We start from the raw sequence: 17,888 nt of genomic DNA on the forward strand, positions 1-17,888 counted from the left end.
CATTGGAAAGGCTGAGGTGGGAGGATCACTTGAGTGGAGGAGTTCAAAGCTGCAGTGAACAATAACTGTTCCTCTGCACTCTATCCCGGTGACACAGTGAGACCCTGTCTCCTAAAAAAAAAATGATAAATGGCCAGGCGCGGTGGCTCATGCCTGTAATCCCAGAACTTTGGGAGGCCAACGTGGGTGGATCACAAGGTCAAGAGATTGAAACCATCCTGGCTAACATAGAGATGGGTCAAACCCCATATCTACTAAAATACAAAAGTTAGCTGGCCATGGTGGCATGCACCTCTAGTCCCAGCTACTCAGGAGGCTGAGGCAGGAGAATTGCTTGAAGCTGGGAGGCAGAGGTTGCAGTGAGCCAAGATCACGCCACTGCACTCCAGCCTGGCGCCTGGTGAAAGAGCAAGACTCTGTCTCAAAAATAATAATAATAAATAATATATAGAGAATTTATGGATTAATTTGTGGAGAGCTACTATCTTTAAACCATCTCAATGAAGAACAGGGAATTCCATTTATTCAGATTATCTAACTCTTTTATTAGAATTTGAAAGTTATCTTAATAGAGGCATTACATATTTTTAAATAATCCCTAGATGTTTCATGAGTTTTATTGCTATTGCAGAGAATAACTCATACTTTTCATTGCTTTTGGCTGTTATAGAAAAATGCAATTGATTTTTGTAGGTTTATCTTGTATCTAGCAACCTTGCTGAATGCTCTTGTTAGTTCTAATAATTAATACTGGGGTTTTTTTGGTAGCTTAACTATCAGATGTTATTGCTTTATTCATGTGTTTTTGCAAAGCACTGTGGTGTGGACTAGAAAAGGAGGAATGACACATGAAAGACAATGGGAAAGTCATTGTGAGGCAGGACGCTTTACCAAATTTTTAAAAGAGACAATATCTCACTCTGTCACCCAGGCTGGAGTGCAGTGGCACAATCATAGCTCACTGCACCCCTGAACTCCTAGGCTCAAGCAATCCTCCTGGCTCAGCCTCCCAAGTAGCTAGGACTACTGGCATGTGCCACTATGTGGCTAATTTTTTAATTTATGGTAGAGATGGGTCTCACTATGTTGCCCTGGCCAGTTTTGAACTACTGGCCTCAAGTGATCCTTTTCCCTCAGCCTCCCAAAGTGCTGGGATTACAGACAAAAGCCACAGTAGTTGGCCTATATTTTACTAATATTTTAAAACCTATTACTTTGCTCACTTTTCCTTCTTGCATTTCAGCCTTTCCATCCAGGATCATTTCTCTTAATAGCAAACACATAGGACCGTGTTCCAGGCACTATTTTGAGATATATGTCTTCTATCTAAAGAACATCCTTTAGAATTTCTTTGGATTTCAGTTTTTGTTGTCTGCTTTTTGTTTTTTAGGGGGTGGAGAGGGGAGGGTGCAGTTGTTATTGGAAGGAATTGCTGGATAGAAGTATAGAAGTTCTTAAACGCATGAGAGTATATGCCGTGTCTCAGGGAGAGAGCAGCAGTGGGAAAGAGGTAAAAGACAGACTCCTGGGGTGGGTGCCGTGGAGCTCACATATTGATCTTATGAGCCTTCCTTCAAGAGATGGTGCTCATGGGAACTGCAAGGCCTATGGCCAGAGCCAGCGCAGTGAAGGTTTCCTGAGGGCTCTTGGGAGGAGGGTGCCAGCCTTGTGCCAGCAAGTACATGCCATGACAATGCTACACTTCCTTTATCTATCTTCCGTACCCCCCAAACCCAGCCCTAGGACAGTGGATATGCCCCCAAATGACTAAATATTAACATACTGTTCTGCTCCCCCATGAGACAAGGAAGGGAATGGGTGCTCCAGGCATCAGTGACTGATGTAGGGTGCAGCACATAGCAGTCAACTGCTGTGTTTACTGCTGTGTGGCTGCAATAAGCCACATGCCTGAGCAGAGCTGCTGGACCCAAGAACTCAGAAAGAAAGGAATAGTGGGTTGAAAGCTGTGGCCTTAGCTCCATCTTACCTTCCCCTGTCTTTGGACATCCCTTGTGGAGTCTCTGGAAATAGAGGCCTTTGAGGGCTTGGAAGCTGGGGGCCTGGGAGACAGAGCCAGGAAGCTGCCTGGACCAGTCAGATTTCATGGCCCAGGAACATTGCTGTGACCATAAAGTTCCCAAACAATAGTCAGAGGCTCAAGCCATATCGTTCATGCTTTTTTTCTGAAATGTACTGCTCTTTCCTGCCTCTCGACCAAGCCAGCCCCCTCCTCTTCTTTTTAGCCACCTGGAACCTTGTTTTCTTCCTCCTAGGATGAAGAACTGTCTACAGAAAGCAACACATGAAACCATTTTCAAACTAACTTTAATCATGTTTTGCTGCCCAAATACTGTACATGCAGAAGCCATGTGAAGAATTTTCTCCTCAAGGGAATTGGCAAGAACGTTGTACGAAACAGCTGGCAGTCCCTCCCAGCTGTACACCTGCCACCCGGGAACCGCAACAAGTTAGGAAAGATGCCACACATAGAAAATGTATAGAGCACAGATATAAAAGGCTAATTGCTTCTTATCTAAACAGTGTGCTTGTCAGTCCCTATCAGCTATCTGTCTCTTTGCAGGATGCATTTGGAAAGTCTAAAAAAAGGGGTTCTCGCCTTCTGTGAGTTTACATGCTAAAAGAGTTGGTTGAGCTATCAGGCCCACTCTCCCTAAGGAAGCAGCCGCCCTGCCTTCTGAGATGATGTCTGGTTAAAGACACTCTGGAGGGAGGAGTGGTCTTAAGAAGCAAAATACTTTGAAGGGAAATCAGTTCCCTCTCTCCTCCATTCCTTTAGAATTCTCAGATCTTCAACTCTCCCGGTGATGTCATCCCAGAAGCAGAAATGAGGACAGACCCAGCCTCATCTGCTGGTGGGGACACTGACCTACTCAGGATGTAGCTGAGATTGTGACATCACATCAGCACCTTGAAAACTGTCCATTGTAGACGACCCTTAATTATGTCTCATCATCACACAAGAATAAAAGAGGGAGGACAAACCACGAAGAGAGGAAAGCAGAGTCTGTTAGGATTCCCAGAGTTCTTGTCTGAGGCAGCATCTGGACGTAGACCAGCTGAGGGCCTGCACCCAGCCTGGGCATCAGGGGCTGGAGGAAACCAGCCCATGGAGTCAGGAACCAGGTACACCAGGCTTGCAACCCTCATGTGCTCTGGATCAGAGACTTCCAATGAAAACCGGGAGGGAACCATGGAGAGAGCAGCTAATGCTCTGATTTTGCAGGTGAGGAAGCTGAGGCCCAGAAAAGTGAGGAGCCTTGCCAAGGTCACAGTTTCTAGCAAAACTGTACAGAACAGCCTTTGATTCCCTCTAGCCAGCTGTCTCTGTCCATGTCACTGGCTAATGGGGTGGATGCTTGGTTGCCCCTGGAATTCCCAGGCCCCATTCTGTTAGCCAGGCTGACTGGAACCCAGGCTCAGGGACCCTTCCTAGCATCAGTGTGAACTCCTTGGGAGGCCCAAGGCCCTGTCCTTATTGGCCAAGTTTCCAGTCAGAGCCCTGGAGGAGTTTCTCAAAGCAGAAACACTCATGCTTTTCGGCAAGCACCTGCCCCAAGCCAGTCTAGGCCCCTGAGAGAATGCAACTTTCTCTCACCGACGTGGCTTCCCTCACAGGCACAGCCATGCTGGGCCCACACAAGCCCAAGCTCAGGGTTTGGGGGAGGGGAGGGAGGGAGAGTTGCTTTGCTACATGGAAAGATTAAGCCCTTTATCAGAGAACAAGGCCCCACCACTGGACATGCCAACATCTGAGCCATGTTTGTGCAATTCAGCCAGCAGAGTTGGTGCCCAAGGAGGCCAAGTTGCTCTCTTTGGCATCACTGACATTGCTCTGAGATGCTCAGGCACGCTTTCAAAAGAACCCTTTCCCAGCCAGACCAGGCCAGTCCAGCCCCCATCAGGCCTCACCTGATTGTGCGGGCTTCCCCTGCTCTTCAATCATGCTTGTTTTGTTTCACCCCAACCTCTTCTGACCTGAGTGAAAAAGTTGAGGGACAAGGCAGCGGGGATGGGTCTACATTTTCATCTCCTCCCTGAACACTCAGTGAAAGACAGTCCGGTAGAAGCAGCAGCATTTTAAAGAATCTCTTTACGTGTCAGGATACTGGAGAAGAAAACTCTGGGGAGTGGAAGAGAAAGGTAGGAGGAGGCAGGGAAGCAGGCCTCTTCTTTTCCATCTCCCTGCAGCCACTGCAGAAACACTGCTGGACAACCTTCCGGCCCTGAATGATGTGCCATCTCTCCAGCCAGGTGGAGAGCAACTCATCTACAACATCAAGCAAAGGCAGCAATTTCTTGCACAGAGTTTGCACAGTGCTAGAGGCAATCAGAGAGACACAAAAGAGGAGCATCACTAAAGCCCTATTGCTTTCTGGGCTGAGGAAGATGGGGAATATGAGGTACTAGGAGGGCTGGAACTCCAGGGGAAGAGGAGCTCAGCATCTCCTGGGCAGCAGGGCATGGAAGAGGGACCCTGGTTGCATGTCAGGTCTCCTGGTAACATAGGCTAAGTTTGTGCTACATTTCATTTCCAAAGAAGTACCCTTGGAGGTCTTTATTGTCTTTAAAAATGGAGGCTTCTGCTCTCCTCAAGGCTGGCAGTAAAGAAGAGATCAGGCATGCTTCCCTGGTGGGTGGCATGACCATGGGAGGACTGGCTTGACCTCAGTGTTCTAACCGGCAGTGATTCCACGAGGCATTTGCTCTATTGGTGTCCTTTCCTGGAGCTCCTGGGATCTGCCTCAGCCCCGTGAAATGCTGGCATTGCTGGGGACTTGCTGCATCCCAAGAACCTCCTAAGTGCTCCTTTCCTAGTAGAATTGGGTGGCAGAAGAAACCAAATGGGGAGTCATTCTGGAGATGGTTCTTCCCTGAAGGATCAAGTTCCCTTTGTCAAACCAAGACTTGGCTCCATTTACTGGAGCCTTTTTCATACCAAAGGCCCATTGCAGAGAAAAGGAGTCTATGAAGAAAGTGGGACAGAACGAACAGAGCAGAAATACAAAGACAGACGCTCTGAGTCATCCATCACTGTCCCTGCCCACAACCCAACATCACTGCAGGGCCACTCCTGTCTCTGCTATATGCACAATGAAACTCGCCTGACCAGAGGAGGTGGAATGACAAACAGCCCCATCCTGTAACCACAGCAGGGTTTCACCTGGGCGAGGGGGCATTTGAAGCCAGGACACTGAACCTGGCAATGAGTTGGCCCCAGGGTGGGAGACTTCTGGAGAGACCATGTCCCTTCCTTCCCCACCACCCCTCCTCACACAGCAGATGCCCCTCACCCCAGCAAACACCAGGAGTCACACTTGTGCATCCTCCTTTTCTGGGACAGGCCAGATCCAGAGTGGCTTTTCAGAAAAGCCCCTGCATCCAGGATGCTGAGAAACAGACCATGATGCCACACTGCATCACACAGACATATCAGCCTCACACTACTTTACCCTCTTGGGGTAAAATCCAGGTGGGGATGAGTGACTTATTTGGTGCAAAGGGTTAAAAGAATAATTCCCCAAGGTCAGTTTGGGGAGGAAATGACCTTCTTTTGGAGAGGCAGAATACTGGAGTGGGATTGTAGGTGGGCTGACCTACCTACAATCCCCAACTGCTGGGCAGTTTTGGCAGCTGGGGATTGTGGGTAGGTCAGCCCACGTGACCAGCACATCAGGCCCCTCCTCCAGCTAGAACCTCCCCTGTGCTAACCCTTCCCCAGAGGCAAGGGGCACTGTGGCCTGGAGCCCCCTAGTAGCAGGCCTCTCTGCAGGCAGCTTCCCACCAGAAGAATGAGGGTATGGGTAGCCCCCATTTCCTGGGGTGACTGCTGATCTGGGTATCACCACTCAGTGCTACGTCAACAAACATCTATACTGTCCTGTGGGTCACTAACAACCCTGTCATCCCAAGGCGTAGAGTATTTTCACAGCACCCTGACTGTGACTGCTCTAGAGGTGAATAGATCATAAACAGGAGATTAAAATACCCTTTGGCAAAGGAGTTCCCTTCTTGATCCCCCATTAGGGTCGAGGAGGACAGAGCCCTTTGCCCATTTCTAAGAACTTGATAAACATAATGGGCCTGGGAAGAGCATTTTTGCCTAAAGAGAAGATTCAGCCCAGTGGCCTCCTCCCTCTATGCACCCAATGGTTGGTCCCCTTCTCTAATAAGACAAGAATAGAGGCTCAGGCAGAAGCAGGAGCCTGGGAACTAACTCTGTTCATTTGCTTCCTGCCCTTACCCACTTCTTATCCTATGGGCAGGCCAGGTGGGGTCCTGGCTTCTTCCCCTATCTTTCTTGGGAGAAGTTACAGGACTCTGACTTCACCCCAACACAGAGCCATGCTAGCCAAGGAGACCCTTTGGGCTGAGATGACCTATTGCAAAGAGCCACTGCCTCCATGCCCTTCCAACTTTGGTTATGAATGGAGGCCCCAAGTCATTCAGGCCCCAAGACCTTTCCACTGCTACCCCAGGTAGTGCACCCCTGCCTCAGGCGCTGGGGCCACAGCCATTTCAGCACTTGGGAATAATGCCTGGGGAGAGGTGGAAAGAGCGCCTTCCCCACACCTCCACTGCCCTGCTGCTTTCTTCCCTACTAGACACAAACCCAAAGGCTGCTCCGTCCATCTCCTGAGCAACCTCTTACCTTTCACCCTAGAGCTGAGGAGGGACAGGGACAGATCTGGGCCTTCCTGAGCCCGACTTCAGGATTCCCAGGGGACAGATTTCACAGGGTCCAGTCCAGGCACTGGTCTCCGCCAACAGGGCCCAGTTGCCAAATCAAGTGAGGGTTTGAGTGGCTGTGAGAAGCTCCAACCAGACACGGGTGAGAAAGCAAGCAGAGGCAGGTGGGTGCCTGGGGCAGACAGCTCTGCAGAGGGCAGCGGTGGGGCACAGGAGAGCAGGGAGGCCTAGGGGGAAGTATTGCTTAGACAGAGCTGGTGATGGTGGCAGACGAGAGTCTGGAGCCAGGCTGCTGGAACCCAGCTGAGTCTGAGCTCCCAGACAGGGACCCTGGTCTGGAAATGCACAGCAACTAGAGTCCCAAGTGAACGACTTCATGCAGGGAATCCCCAACTGTCAGACAGGATCCTCGGCAGTGGCTGGGAACAATCAGCCTCAGCCCTCCTTATTCCGACAAACAGCCCTGCCCACAGCACCTCCTTACCGAGTCATGCCCGCCAGGAATGAGCCCCCAAGAGGTCAGGGCCACCCTAAGGGCCTCAGGAAGACTGTCTGCTTTAGCAGATAACATGCGCTCTGCAGCTGCCTGCCCAGGCCCGCTGGCAGAGCTCCTTCAGCGTGGTGGAGTGGGGAGGCTTGAAGAGACAGAAGATGAAGAACAAATGCTAAGGGGGCACCTGGCCAGGAACCCTGGAACCGAGACCTTGTGCTTCATTGCAGAAAGGAGACGGTCCCAGCCCCACAGAGAAAGTCATTTCTAAGCCCTCAGCCCCCCGGGTACCCTCTGCCTCCCCGGGGCCCTGGCCAGGGAGCTAGGTGGGCATGCTACATGCTGCAGAACGCATTCAGTGGCAGGAAGAGCTGCCAGAGTGGCTCCGGAGGGGTGGGGTTCCCAGAGGCCCTCAGTATGGCCAGCTGCAGCGGGAGCTACATTCCTCAGAAAACAGCGGCAGAGCCGGGAGAGTCAAGAGTGGAACAAAAGACAAGACAGAAAACGAAGTGGAGACCACCAGGAGCAGGCACAGGTGGAGAACACACAGGCTCTGCCCCGGGCCCAGGACCAGGCAGCACCGACCAGTGGCCGCATGCCCCACTTCCACCCCTGGAGACTCCTCAGTGTGAGTCGCATCCACACAACACTCCTTTGGGTTTCTTTTCAACAAGATACAAAGAGACGTGGAGACATTTCAGCCCATGTCGTCACCAGGAGTGACTATACCCAGACAAATGAACAGATAGAACGTGGTCACGTATACACACACACACACACGCGCACGCGCACGCGCACGCACACACTACAGTCTCCACTGCCAGCTGGGATGAGCCCAGTAGCCAACAGGCATGCAGCAGGACAAGGGGTCCAGAAAGACACGAAGACTATGTACAGAGGAGACGTGGGGCCAGCAGGCACCCCTCCCCACACCACCATCCTGGCCTCTCTTCCTGACATCCTTAAGAGCATGAGGGGCTGGTGGCACTTTCCAGGGAGGACTGGGACAGGCGCCTGGTGAGGGATCCGAGTGTGGAGTCTGCCACTGAGGAGGTGGGGAAGAGTTTGTACCAGCCGGTGACTGCGGCGCTCAGGTCCAGCTCGTCCAGCATGATCTGGGCCATGCCCATGAAGCACTTGTGGTCCATGCGGCCATAGTCTCCCCAGACGATCACCTGCCAGGAAGAAGAGAGGGAGGGACTGAGCCACCTCCCTGACTCCAGGACTGTGCAGTAGGCCCAGGAACCTACAAGTTTCAGCAGGGCACAGATGGGACAGAAGGAGCCAAAACTCAGACTGATTTCATACAATAATTTACTGAGAGCTTGAGGTGTGTTAGATGTGATCCTATTGATTACCTAGATTCTTTTAATTGTTATAACAAGCCACGTAGGTAGGGTGCTCTGTATCATTATTTCCACAGAGGAAACTATAGCTCAGAAAGGTGAATTGGCTAACCTAAAGTTGCACAGTAACTTGTGGCAGAGCTGGGATTAGGACCCTGGTGTGTGACTCCAGAGCCTCCCAGCATTACAGACAACAGCCTTCCCCAGGAAGGGGCAGACAGAGTTGAGGGCCTGGCCATAGCTCTGGCTGCGCTGCCGGCTTGCCGTGGGACTTGTGGAAGCCCCATGCCCTCACTGTTTCCAGCCACACGCTGGGAGAGAGGAATGGATTCATTCAGTGATTTTCAAACTTATGTTTTCACTGATGAATCCTTTCCTAAGCAGACACCAAAGATTATGCTTCCACTCCCCAGAGCCTAGGGTTCTGCAGTTCTTTTTTCTTTTTAAGAGACAAGGTTTCCCTCTGTCACCCAGGCTGGAGTGCAATAGGTCACTGCAGCCTTGACGTCCTGGGCTCAAGTGATCCTCCAGTCTCAGCACATTGAATTGTTGGGATTACAGGCATCTGCCACCACATCTGGCTATGTTTTTTTTTTTTTTTGAGATGGAGTCTCACTCTGTCGCCAGGCTGTAGTGAAGTGGTGCAATCTCGGCTAACTGCAACCTCCGCCTCCCAGGTTCAAGCGGTTCCCCTGCCTCAGCCTCCCGAGTAGCTGGGACTACAGGCTCATGCCACCGTGTCTGGCTAATTTTTCGTATTTTTAGTAGAGATGGGGTTTCACCATGTTGGCCAGGATGGTCTCGATCTCCTTGACCTCGTGGTCCGCCCACCTCAGCCTCCCAAAGTGCTGGGATTACAGGCGTGAGCCACTGCACCTAGCCAGTTTTTCATATTTTTAATAGAGACAGGGTTTCACCATGTTGGCCAGGCTGGTCACGAACACCTCACCTCAGGTGATCCACCCACCTCGGCCTCCCAAAGTGCTGGGATTACAGGCGTGAGCCACCGCGCTCGGCCTATTTTTAATTTTTAAGAGACGGTCTCACTCTGTCACCCAGGCTGAGGTACAGTAGCATAATCATAGTTCACTGCAGCCTTGATCTCCTGGGCTCAGGCAATCCTCCTGCCTTGTCACCTCAAGTAGCTGGGATTATGGCACATGCCACCATGACCAGCTAGTTTTTTTTTTCACGTTTTTAGAGATGGGATCTTGCTATGTTGCCAGGCTGCTCTTAAACTCTTGGGCTTAAGTGATCCTCCTGCCTCAGCCTCCCGTGTCTCTGTGTCTGGCTCTGCAGTTCTTTAAATTTGCAACTCCAAGGCCCCTTTCCACAAAACCATCTCAGCCCAGAGGAGCAGCCCTAGATGAGAAGCTGGATGGCCCAGACAGCCTCTAGCTCTAGCCTCTTCTCTGCTACCTTCGTGGCCTCAGGCAAGATCAGCAGCCACCACCATGACTGTTAATACACACTGAGTAGCTGTTTATCTGTCAGGCACTCTATATGCAATCCTCTGTTTAATCTTCACGACATTCTACTCATGGCTAATGAGTGCTGAACTGGAATCTGAACCTAGGACTGAGCCCAGAGACTGATCTACCACCGTGCTTTATCCCCACATGACCTAAGGTTCTTCATCTATAAAATGAGCATGAAGATCCCTCCCTCCCAGGATTAAGAAGGGCTAACAATACCAAGTGTGCAGAAGGCCTTTGTTGCTCTCAAGTAATTGGGATGAGAGTCACCTGGCCTGGGCTCACCCCCAAGCAAGTGACTTCATCTGTAAGAGACTCTGTTTCTGTAAAGTGGAGAGAATCACACCTACTTCACAAAATCATCTGCAAGATGAAATAAGGTCATGTTTGGAAAGCACCTAACACAAGGCTTGGCACTAAACTGATGTGCAATGGACGTTAGCACCAGGGGAAGGGGGAGGCAGTGGTCACACATGTCCTGGTTCTACCTACCAGCTGTGCAACCTGGGGAGCAATTTGGTTACCCCCAAAACCTTGGTTCCCGTATGAATCAACTGGGGACAATAATACCTCACAGCGTTGTGAAAATAAATGGGTAATGCAAATTATTGCACTTACCACGGCACCTGGCACAGGATGAATCATAAATGAAAAACTTTGAATGACAACTTCCAGTCTTTAAGAGTCTACTCTGTCCTACTGGCCCTGTGTCACCCACCTGCAGCACCTTGCCCTGGGGTCCCTCGTCAAAGAGCAGAGCCTGCTGGTACAGGGGATCACAAGTCTTCTTGGTCATCTTTGTCTTCTTCTTAGCCAAGCAGGCCCCATTCTCCAGCAGGTAAACCTTGATATAGGTGGCTAAGGGAGGAGAGAACATATGACAGAGAGGGATCCAGGAGAGATAGCTGTGGACTGCCCATCCCCTAACTTCCAGGTGATCCTGGAGGTGAGCAGCGTGCATGGAATGAGCCGGCCAGTGGACAGCAGGCAGAAGAGGTGACTCAAGTGCTGGTTCCTCCATCCTCCCTTACTCTCCACCCTAGTCACTGGCCTTCCAGGCAAGCTGTGACTCCACTGTCAAAAATCCTGATTTAGACCAAAGGGAGCTGAGGACCTGCTAGACCCAGAGCATGGCTCTATGCCCCTCCCTGTCAGGACCCCATTTCTAAAATCCCTCACCTGGGAGGGATTTGGAGCCTGGTTTGGGGGTCAGGCCCCGAGCTTCAATCACTTCCACCTCCAGCTGGCCGCTCCGGTCCATGATGGCAATGTGCACATCTCCTGAAAGGAAGAAGAGGGTGAGTCCAGGCAGGGCCAGACCAAGGAGCAGGCCAGCCAGCTGCTGTACTGAATGCCAGTCTACAGAGGAGGCTACATCAACACTAGAAAGGGAACAAGATGGCACCAACCACATGGGTCAGAACTGCTTTCAGGAGACCACTTTAAAGCAGCTGAGAGATCCTTTGATAGGTCCCTTGGGGTGGAGTGGGGACATGACCTTCAAGGGCATGATTGGGTAACAAAAGATGGCTGCCAAGTCCCCATTTGTATCTGGCTAGCTGAGAGGCTTCTGTTTTACTGAGGAGAACAGGAAATTTGGGCAACAGAGCTTGCTGTGTCAGGAAGACAGGGGAGGCTGTGGGCTCAGTGGCTGTTCTTCACCTCCTTCGACATCTGTGTTGAAACAGCATCCATTTGAAGAGGCACTGAGCTAAAAGCCTGCCCAGGACACGAGGCCCTACCTGAAAATGAGGGCCTGCTAGTGCATTAACAACGGAGGAAGGAAAGGCCAGCAGACTCCCTGAGTGTGGCCGGCTGAAGAAATCTTCACTGTATTCCCACAGAATAGATTATCCAGCCGAGGGCAATTTCTGTGTGTGGGAGTTATGTCAGTTACCTGATTTCTAGGAACTATTAGCTTTGTTTAACACTGGTTGGCAAAATTTGGAATTATGTAGTAGTCAGTCACTTGGAACAAAATGAAGTCCTTTACAGCGGTGCAGAATCAAAGCCTGGTCCAGAGGAATCAAATGGGCCAGACTTTGGTTTCGGTCACCCATTTTTAGATTCACTGAGCCATCATGCAATTGTTTGTATTTGTATACTAGGGAAGATGGGGATTTACCAATTTCAAGAGACATCCTGGAATCCATCCACCTCCATCCAGCTATTCCTGACCTCCTTGTGGGGAAGTGGGAAGGGAAGGTCTTGGGAATTAATCTCCAGGTCTCACTGTAGCATCACTAACAAGGTGGACAAGGCAAACCTGTCTTTCCTTGGTCTGGCACCAGGGGGTACCACACGCAAATGGTCCTGGCTGCCACGGGGCATTAGCCTCATGGAGGTGTCTGGCTCCTCTCACTGCTGCCCAGCCTGTGGCTGGGTCTAGGGCTGGGAAAAGCAGGCTCCCCAGACCCTTAAGAGCCTGAAAGCAAGCACTGGGAATTAGCCAAATCCAATTCAAGGGCCAAACCCTTGAATTGGATTTGGCTAATTCCCAGTCCTTGCTTTCAGCTGACCGGACCCTCTGAGGGTCCCCATGGGCTCCCGTTCCAGCCAGCAGGAGCTCCTGGGTGGGAGCTTTTGAGGGCAGTGGAGTGGAAGGAGTCCTGGCCTGGAATGGAACCCCAGCTCCACTACATGACTCGCTGCAGGACACTGCGCTTGGCTTCCTCATTTGCTGGGAGGGACATAGGTCAAGCACTGTCCTGATGGGGGCTGGGTCAGGTGCTACTCAGGTCAGACAGATGGGAAAGGGGTGGAGGTGAGGAGGCACCTCTGGAGGAGCTATCCTGGGGAGAAGCTGTTGGAAGCTAACACAGCCGACACCTAAGGGAGGGAGAGGGTAGGGAGGCTCTGTCTGAGAGCTCATGAAACAGACTGAAGCTAACAGGGTGAAGTGTAGGCTTCAGGACATACCGTCATCCTTTAGAATCCATTGGTTCCAGAACCCTACCCCGCCCCAACCCAGGGATACCAAAATCCTTGGATGCTTCAGTGTCTAATATAAAGTGGCAGCCAGGCATGGTGGCTCATGCTTGTAATCCCAGTACTTTGGGAGGCCAAGGCGGTATCACTTGAGATCAGGAGTTTGAGACCAGCCTAGCCAACACAGTGAAACCCTGTCTCTACTAAAAATACAAAAATTAGCTGGGTGTGGTGGCACATGCCTATAATCTCAGCTACTCAGGAGGCCAAGGCAGGAGAATCACTTGAACCCGGGTGGTGGAGGTAGGTTGCAGTGAGCCGAGATGGCGCCACTGCACTCCAGCCTGGACAGCAGAGCAAGACTCTGTCTCGAAAATAAAATAGGCTGGGCGTGGTGGCTCACTCCTGTAATCCCAGAATTTTGGGAGGCTGAGGCAGGTGGATCACCTGAGGTCAGGAGTTCAAGACCAGCCTGGACAACATAGTGAAACCTCGTCTCTACTAAAAATACAAAAAATTAGTTGGGCGTGGTGGTGCATGCCTGTAATTCCAGCTACTGGAGAGAGTGAGGTAGGAGAATCGCTTCAACCCGGGAGGCGGAGGTTGCAGTGAGCCGAGATCACACCATTGCACTCCAGCCTGGGTAACATGAGTGAAACTCCATCTTAAAAATAAAATAAAATAGTGTTTGAATATAATCTATGCACATCCTCCCATACACTTTATTTTATTTAGTTTTTGAGACAGGGTCTCACTATGTTGCCTAGGCTGGTCTCAAACTCCTGGGCTCAAGCAATCCTCCAGCCTCAGCCTCCTGAGTAGCTGGGACTACAGGCACAGGCCACTGCAAACAGCTTCTTCCACATACTTTCAATCATCTCTAGATTATGCTGGTGTGCCGCATAATGACATTTCAGTCAAAAATGCATCATATATATGACAGTGGGTTCATAAGATTATAATGGAGCATATAGAGAAACCTGACATATGGTACTTGATATTGTCATTGCAGATCAAATGGGGAAATGATTGATATTCCGTAATGGTGCTAGGATATATGGTTTTCTATATGAAAAAATACATATACATTTAAAAAGGATATATACCATCTAGGTTTGTGTAAGTACACTCTATGATGTTCACACACTGAAAATGACTATACTTATAATACCTAGCGCAATGCCTACACATCACTTTATTTGCATGGATTCAGGGTAGTACTTGGCACACAGCAAATCAAGTTTTGCTTTTTGCAACTTTGTGGAATGTTTTTTTTCCCTGAATATTTTCTATTCAAGGTTGGATGAATCCACAAACACAGAAACCATGGATACAGAGGGCCAAATATACTTCCTAGCTGCAAGGAAGAGTGATAAGAAAATTACCAAAAGGGGACGGGCACGGTGGCTCACACCTATAATCCTAGCCCTTTAGGAGGCCGAGGCGGGCAGATCACCTGAGGTCGGGAGTTAGAGACCAGCCTGACCAACTTGGAGAAATCGCGTCTCTACTAAAAATACAAAATCAGCCAGGTGTGCTGGCACATGCCTGTAATCCCAGCTACTCAGCAGGCTGAGGCAGAATAGCTTGAACCCAGGAGGCGGAGGTTGCAGTGAGCCGAGATCGTGCCATTGTACTCTAGCCTGGGCAACAAGAGCAAAACTCTGTCTTAAAAAAAAGAAAAAGAAAAAAGAAAAGAAAATTACTAAAGGGCCTCTAGGTACCAGGCACTGTTGGGTGTAACAAGTCAAATAAGCCACAGTTCCTAAGCACTCAATTGAAATACCTCATGTAAAGCATCTAACAGGGGCTCAATAAAGTAAATTGTTAGACTGTGGAACTCAAGTGGATATTATTATTCCCATTTTAAAGATGAAGAAACTGAGGCTTAAAGAAGGGAAGTGACTTGCTTAAGATCACACAGAACTGGTGATAGAATAAACTCTATGATGGCTGATGCAGAGCCCCCACTGAGTTCACCCTTCTGCCACATGGTCCCATCACCCCACTCAATCTGCCCTCAGTAAGACTCACCCATGGGTGGTGTTGCCAGCGTCTGTCGCCCCACAATCTGAGCTGGTCCCAGCCCATCCAGGAAATCACTGAACTGGCTTTCAGCCCCCAGCCGGGTGGTGGGGAAGATGAACCTGCAGGAGAAGGCAGAGGGGTGCGTGAGGGTGTCAGGGCAACGTGAGGATGACAGTGTGGCTGGCAGACTGCCATGCTCTGCCCCTAGGGTCCTGGACACTTCCCTCTGTGCCTCAGTTTCTACTCTACACAGTATGACTGCACTACTCTGGGTAAGGACAAACAGAACTGTTCATCTCTGCACACTGAAGAAAAATACTTTGATGGCATTTGAGAAAACTAATAACAATAACATAATGATGCTGTTTAATCCTTTAAGCTCCAGGGACTTCTAAAGTGACCCTTACAAGGCAGGGCTTGATGGACACCTGTGTCTTCACCAGGGCATGTCAATGCCAAGAACCAGAGACATAGGTTGGAAATTTCAATGCCTGGAACAAGTTACAAGGACTGAAGTTTGAGTTGACCGTAAGTTTGAAATCCAAGTCAAACATGAGGTGGTGCCCAGAACAGCAACTAAGACCAAAATAACACAATTACAGGGTTGAGGTGAATTACAAGTGATGGCGGTTTGTGGTTGTTCCGTGACTGTGTGGGTGTCTAGAAACAGTAACAAGAACAATTGACAGTGATTGACAGCTTGCCAGGTGCCAATGGTGCATTAAAAGTTCCACATGTGTTATATCATTTAATCCTTACAACCACTCTGTGTGGTAGGAGCTATTACCCAATCTTACAGATGAGAAAACAGAGGCTCCCAAAGGTAAGATTGCCTTGCCTGCAAAACAGAGATGATGCCCAACTCACAGGGCTTTGTATGTTGAGAATTAGGGCAGGTGAAAGTTCCAGACAAACAGGAAACATTAAATGATAGTTCCGGTTGCTGCTGTTGTTATCATCAAGGGGAAAGTGCTACTTTTCTCTTGCGCTCCAGCCTAGATGTTCTGGGTATGGCCAGCTGAGAAAGGACAGATAAGGGAGGGTTGGCCCTGGTCTGCTCAGGGGCTATGATAGAACAAAATTCTAAGATCTCCTAGAAAGGCCCAGGCTCCTGGCTACAGCGATAAAAGCCTGTCCAAGGAAGATCTCCTACTAGGCAGTTTGGCCTTGAGTCCCCCTTGGCTAGTGGCAGGCAGAGAGGAAAAAAGCAGGCATGTATGCTTCTCAGAGAGAGCCTGTGTCTCTCCCCGACTAGGCCCAGCCTCCATCCCCCAGGGAGGGGCTTCAAGGCTCCACATTTATTGGTCATGGTCAACAATAGCCTAATATCACATTCTTAGGACAATGAAATCTGAGACTCTCAAGGTCACAGAATTTTAGGAGCTGGATATAGAGAGTGTGGAGATTGTGAACAAAGGTCATGGAATCAAATGGCCTTAATTCCAGTTCTGACTCCATCACCACTTAATAGCTGTAACCTTGGGTAAGGTGCCTCACCCTCTTCCTCTCCCTGTTTCTCCACTTGTCAAAGGGAGATAACGGTAGTACCCACAACCCTCAGGGTTGTTGTAAGTGTTAAATGGTCATTGTTCCTGGTCTGATCACAGCCCATAGATCCCAGTGTTAAGAATCACTGATCTGAGAATGCCCAGGCATGCTCTGCACATGGCAAGATGTAATAAATGCTTGAGAGAACTCGCATTCATCGAAGTAGGTGCAGCACTGAGACATACGATCACTGAATCTCAATCAATGGAGCCACAGAATCCTGAGCCTGGAAGTCACTGGGCTTGAAGCAGAAGCAGAAAATCTTAGTCATACAACTATAATTTCATAGACTTAGATCTGGGGGAATACTAACCCAGTGACTTTCAGATTTTTTAATGCAACCTACATGTAAGAAAGGAGATTTAACATCATGACAGACCTGTGTGCATCTATATATAAAAAATGGAAACAAAAGTTCACAAGGCAATTTATTCTCACTTCATGACATATGCCTATTTCTTTCTCTAATGCTGGTTTTGACCCACTAAACCTATTTTGCTTCCTGTCTATGAGTCACCATCCATGGTCTGAAAAACATTGATCTAGTCCAATCTCCTTCCCAAAGCTCTAAGCAAGGCTGCTTGAGAGAATGCCACTCGTCTGGGCCACAACAGTGGTTTTAGATGTAAACGGATTTTAGGACATTTTCCTTTCCACCCTCTCCTCTAGAGCAGGGCAGTGTGTGAGTAGGAAGTGGGAGGTAAGGGTCCCTTCCTGAAACATACAAAAGGAATTGATAGCTCCTGGGTATCTGGATATTCCGGAGGGAACAATAGGAAGACCTGGGGTCCAACCACGGAGTGTTGAGGGGAGGGGTATGAAGGAAGGCAGAGACACAGAGGACCCAGACGTTTTAGCTGGAAACAAAACTGGGAGGCTTTCCCACCCTGCCCAGTGGTTCTGTGACTGGAGGACCGAGGAGGAGGGAGGGGACCATGGCGCGGGGCTGCACGCACGTGCTGTCAGAGCTGTTGCTGTTGGTGCTCCCGTCAGTGGACTCCCGGCTGCCCTGGCGCGTGACCCGGCTCCGCATCTCTACCGCGATGCCCGTCTCCGTGCTCCGGCGGATGTTGCTGCGCAGCTTCTTGGTGGCCCCTTCTGTGACCCCCCCACCCCAAGCACAGAGAGGAAACAAGGTCAGATTATGAATGGGGCTTCTCTGAGAGTCCTGCTGAAGTCACTCTCTTGGTATGGGGGTTTGACTGGGAGGATGAGCAGGGCTCTGACTGGAGGCAGGGGCATGGCTGAGCTGACCTCAGAGCTGGTCTGCAGCCTGACACCTGGACCTGCTCAGGGCAGTGATGCTGACAGAGCAGACTAGAAAGATGGCTGCAGGCACAGTCATGATGACACCACCGAGCAGAG

The 17,888-nt window shown here is 50.1% G+C and overlaps 1 protein-coding gene across 3 annotated transcripts in view; it reads right to left on the bottom strand.

Annotated features, from left to right (window-relative positions):
* Positions 1-2,307: 2,307 nt before the first annotated feature.
* RIMS3 (regulating synaptic membrane exocytosis 3) overlaps positions 2,308-17,888 on the bottom strand; it is a 44,884-nt gene continuing 29,303 nt past the window's right edge. For 2 of the 3 annotated variants that reach the window (XM_032247113.1, XM_032247112.1), the window contains 5 exons: positions 17,480-17,621; positions 14,982-15,094; positions 11,199-11,300; positions 10,738-10,877; positions 2,308-8,373 (listed from right to left, as the gene is read on the bottom strand). In XM_032247113.1, the coding sequence (XP_032103004.1) occupies positions 8,161-8,373; positions 10,738-10,877; positions 11,199-11,300; positions 14,982-15,094; positions 17,480-17,621 (710 nt within the window). In that variant the 3' untranslated portion in view covers positions 2,308-8,160. The remainder of the gene's footprint in view (positions 8,374-10,737; positions 10,878-11,198; positions 11,301-14,981; positions 15,095-17,479; positions 17,622-17,888) is intronic. The other variant, XR_004259468.1, reaches the window with a different exon arrangement.

Source organism: Sapajus apella, unplaced genomic scaffold, assembly GCF_009761245.1.
Source record: "Sapajus apella isolate SASKATOON/1434 unplaced genomic scaffold, GSC_monkey_1.0 scaffold62, whole genome shotgun sequence".
Lineage (NCBI taxonomy): Eukaryota > Metazoa > Chordata > Mammalia > Primates > Cebidae > Sapajus > Sapajus apella.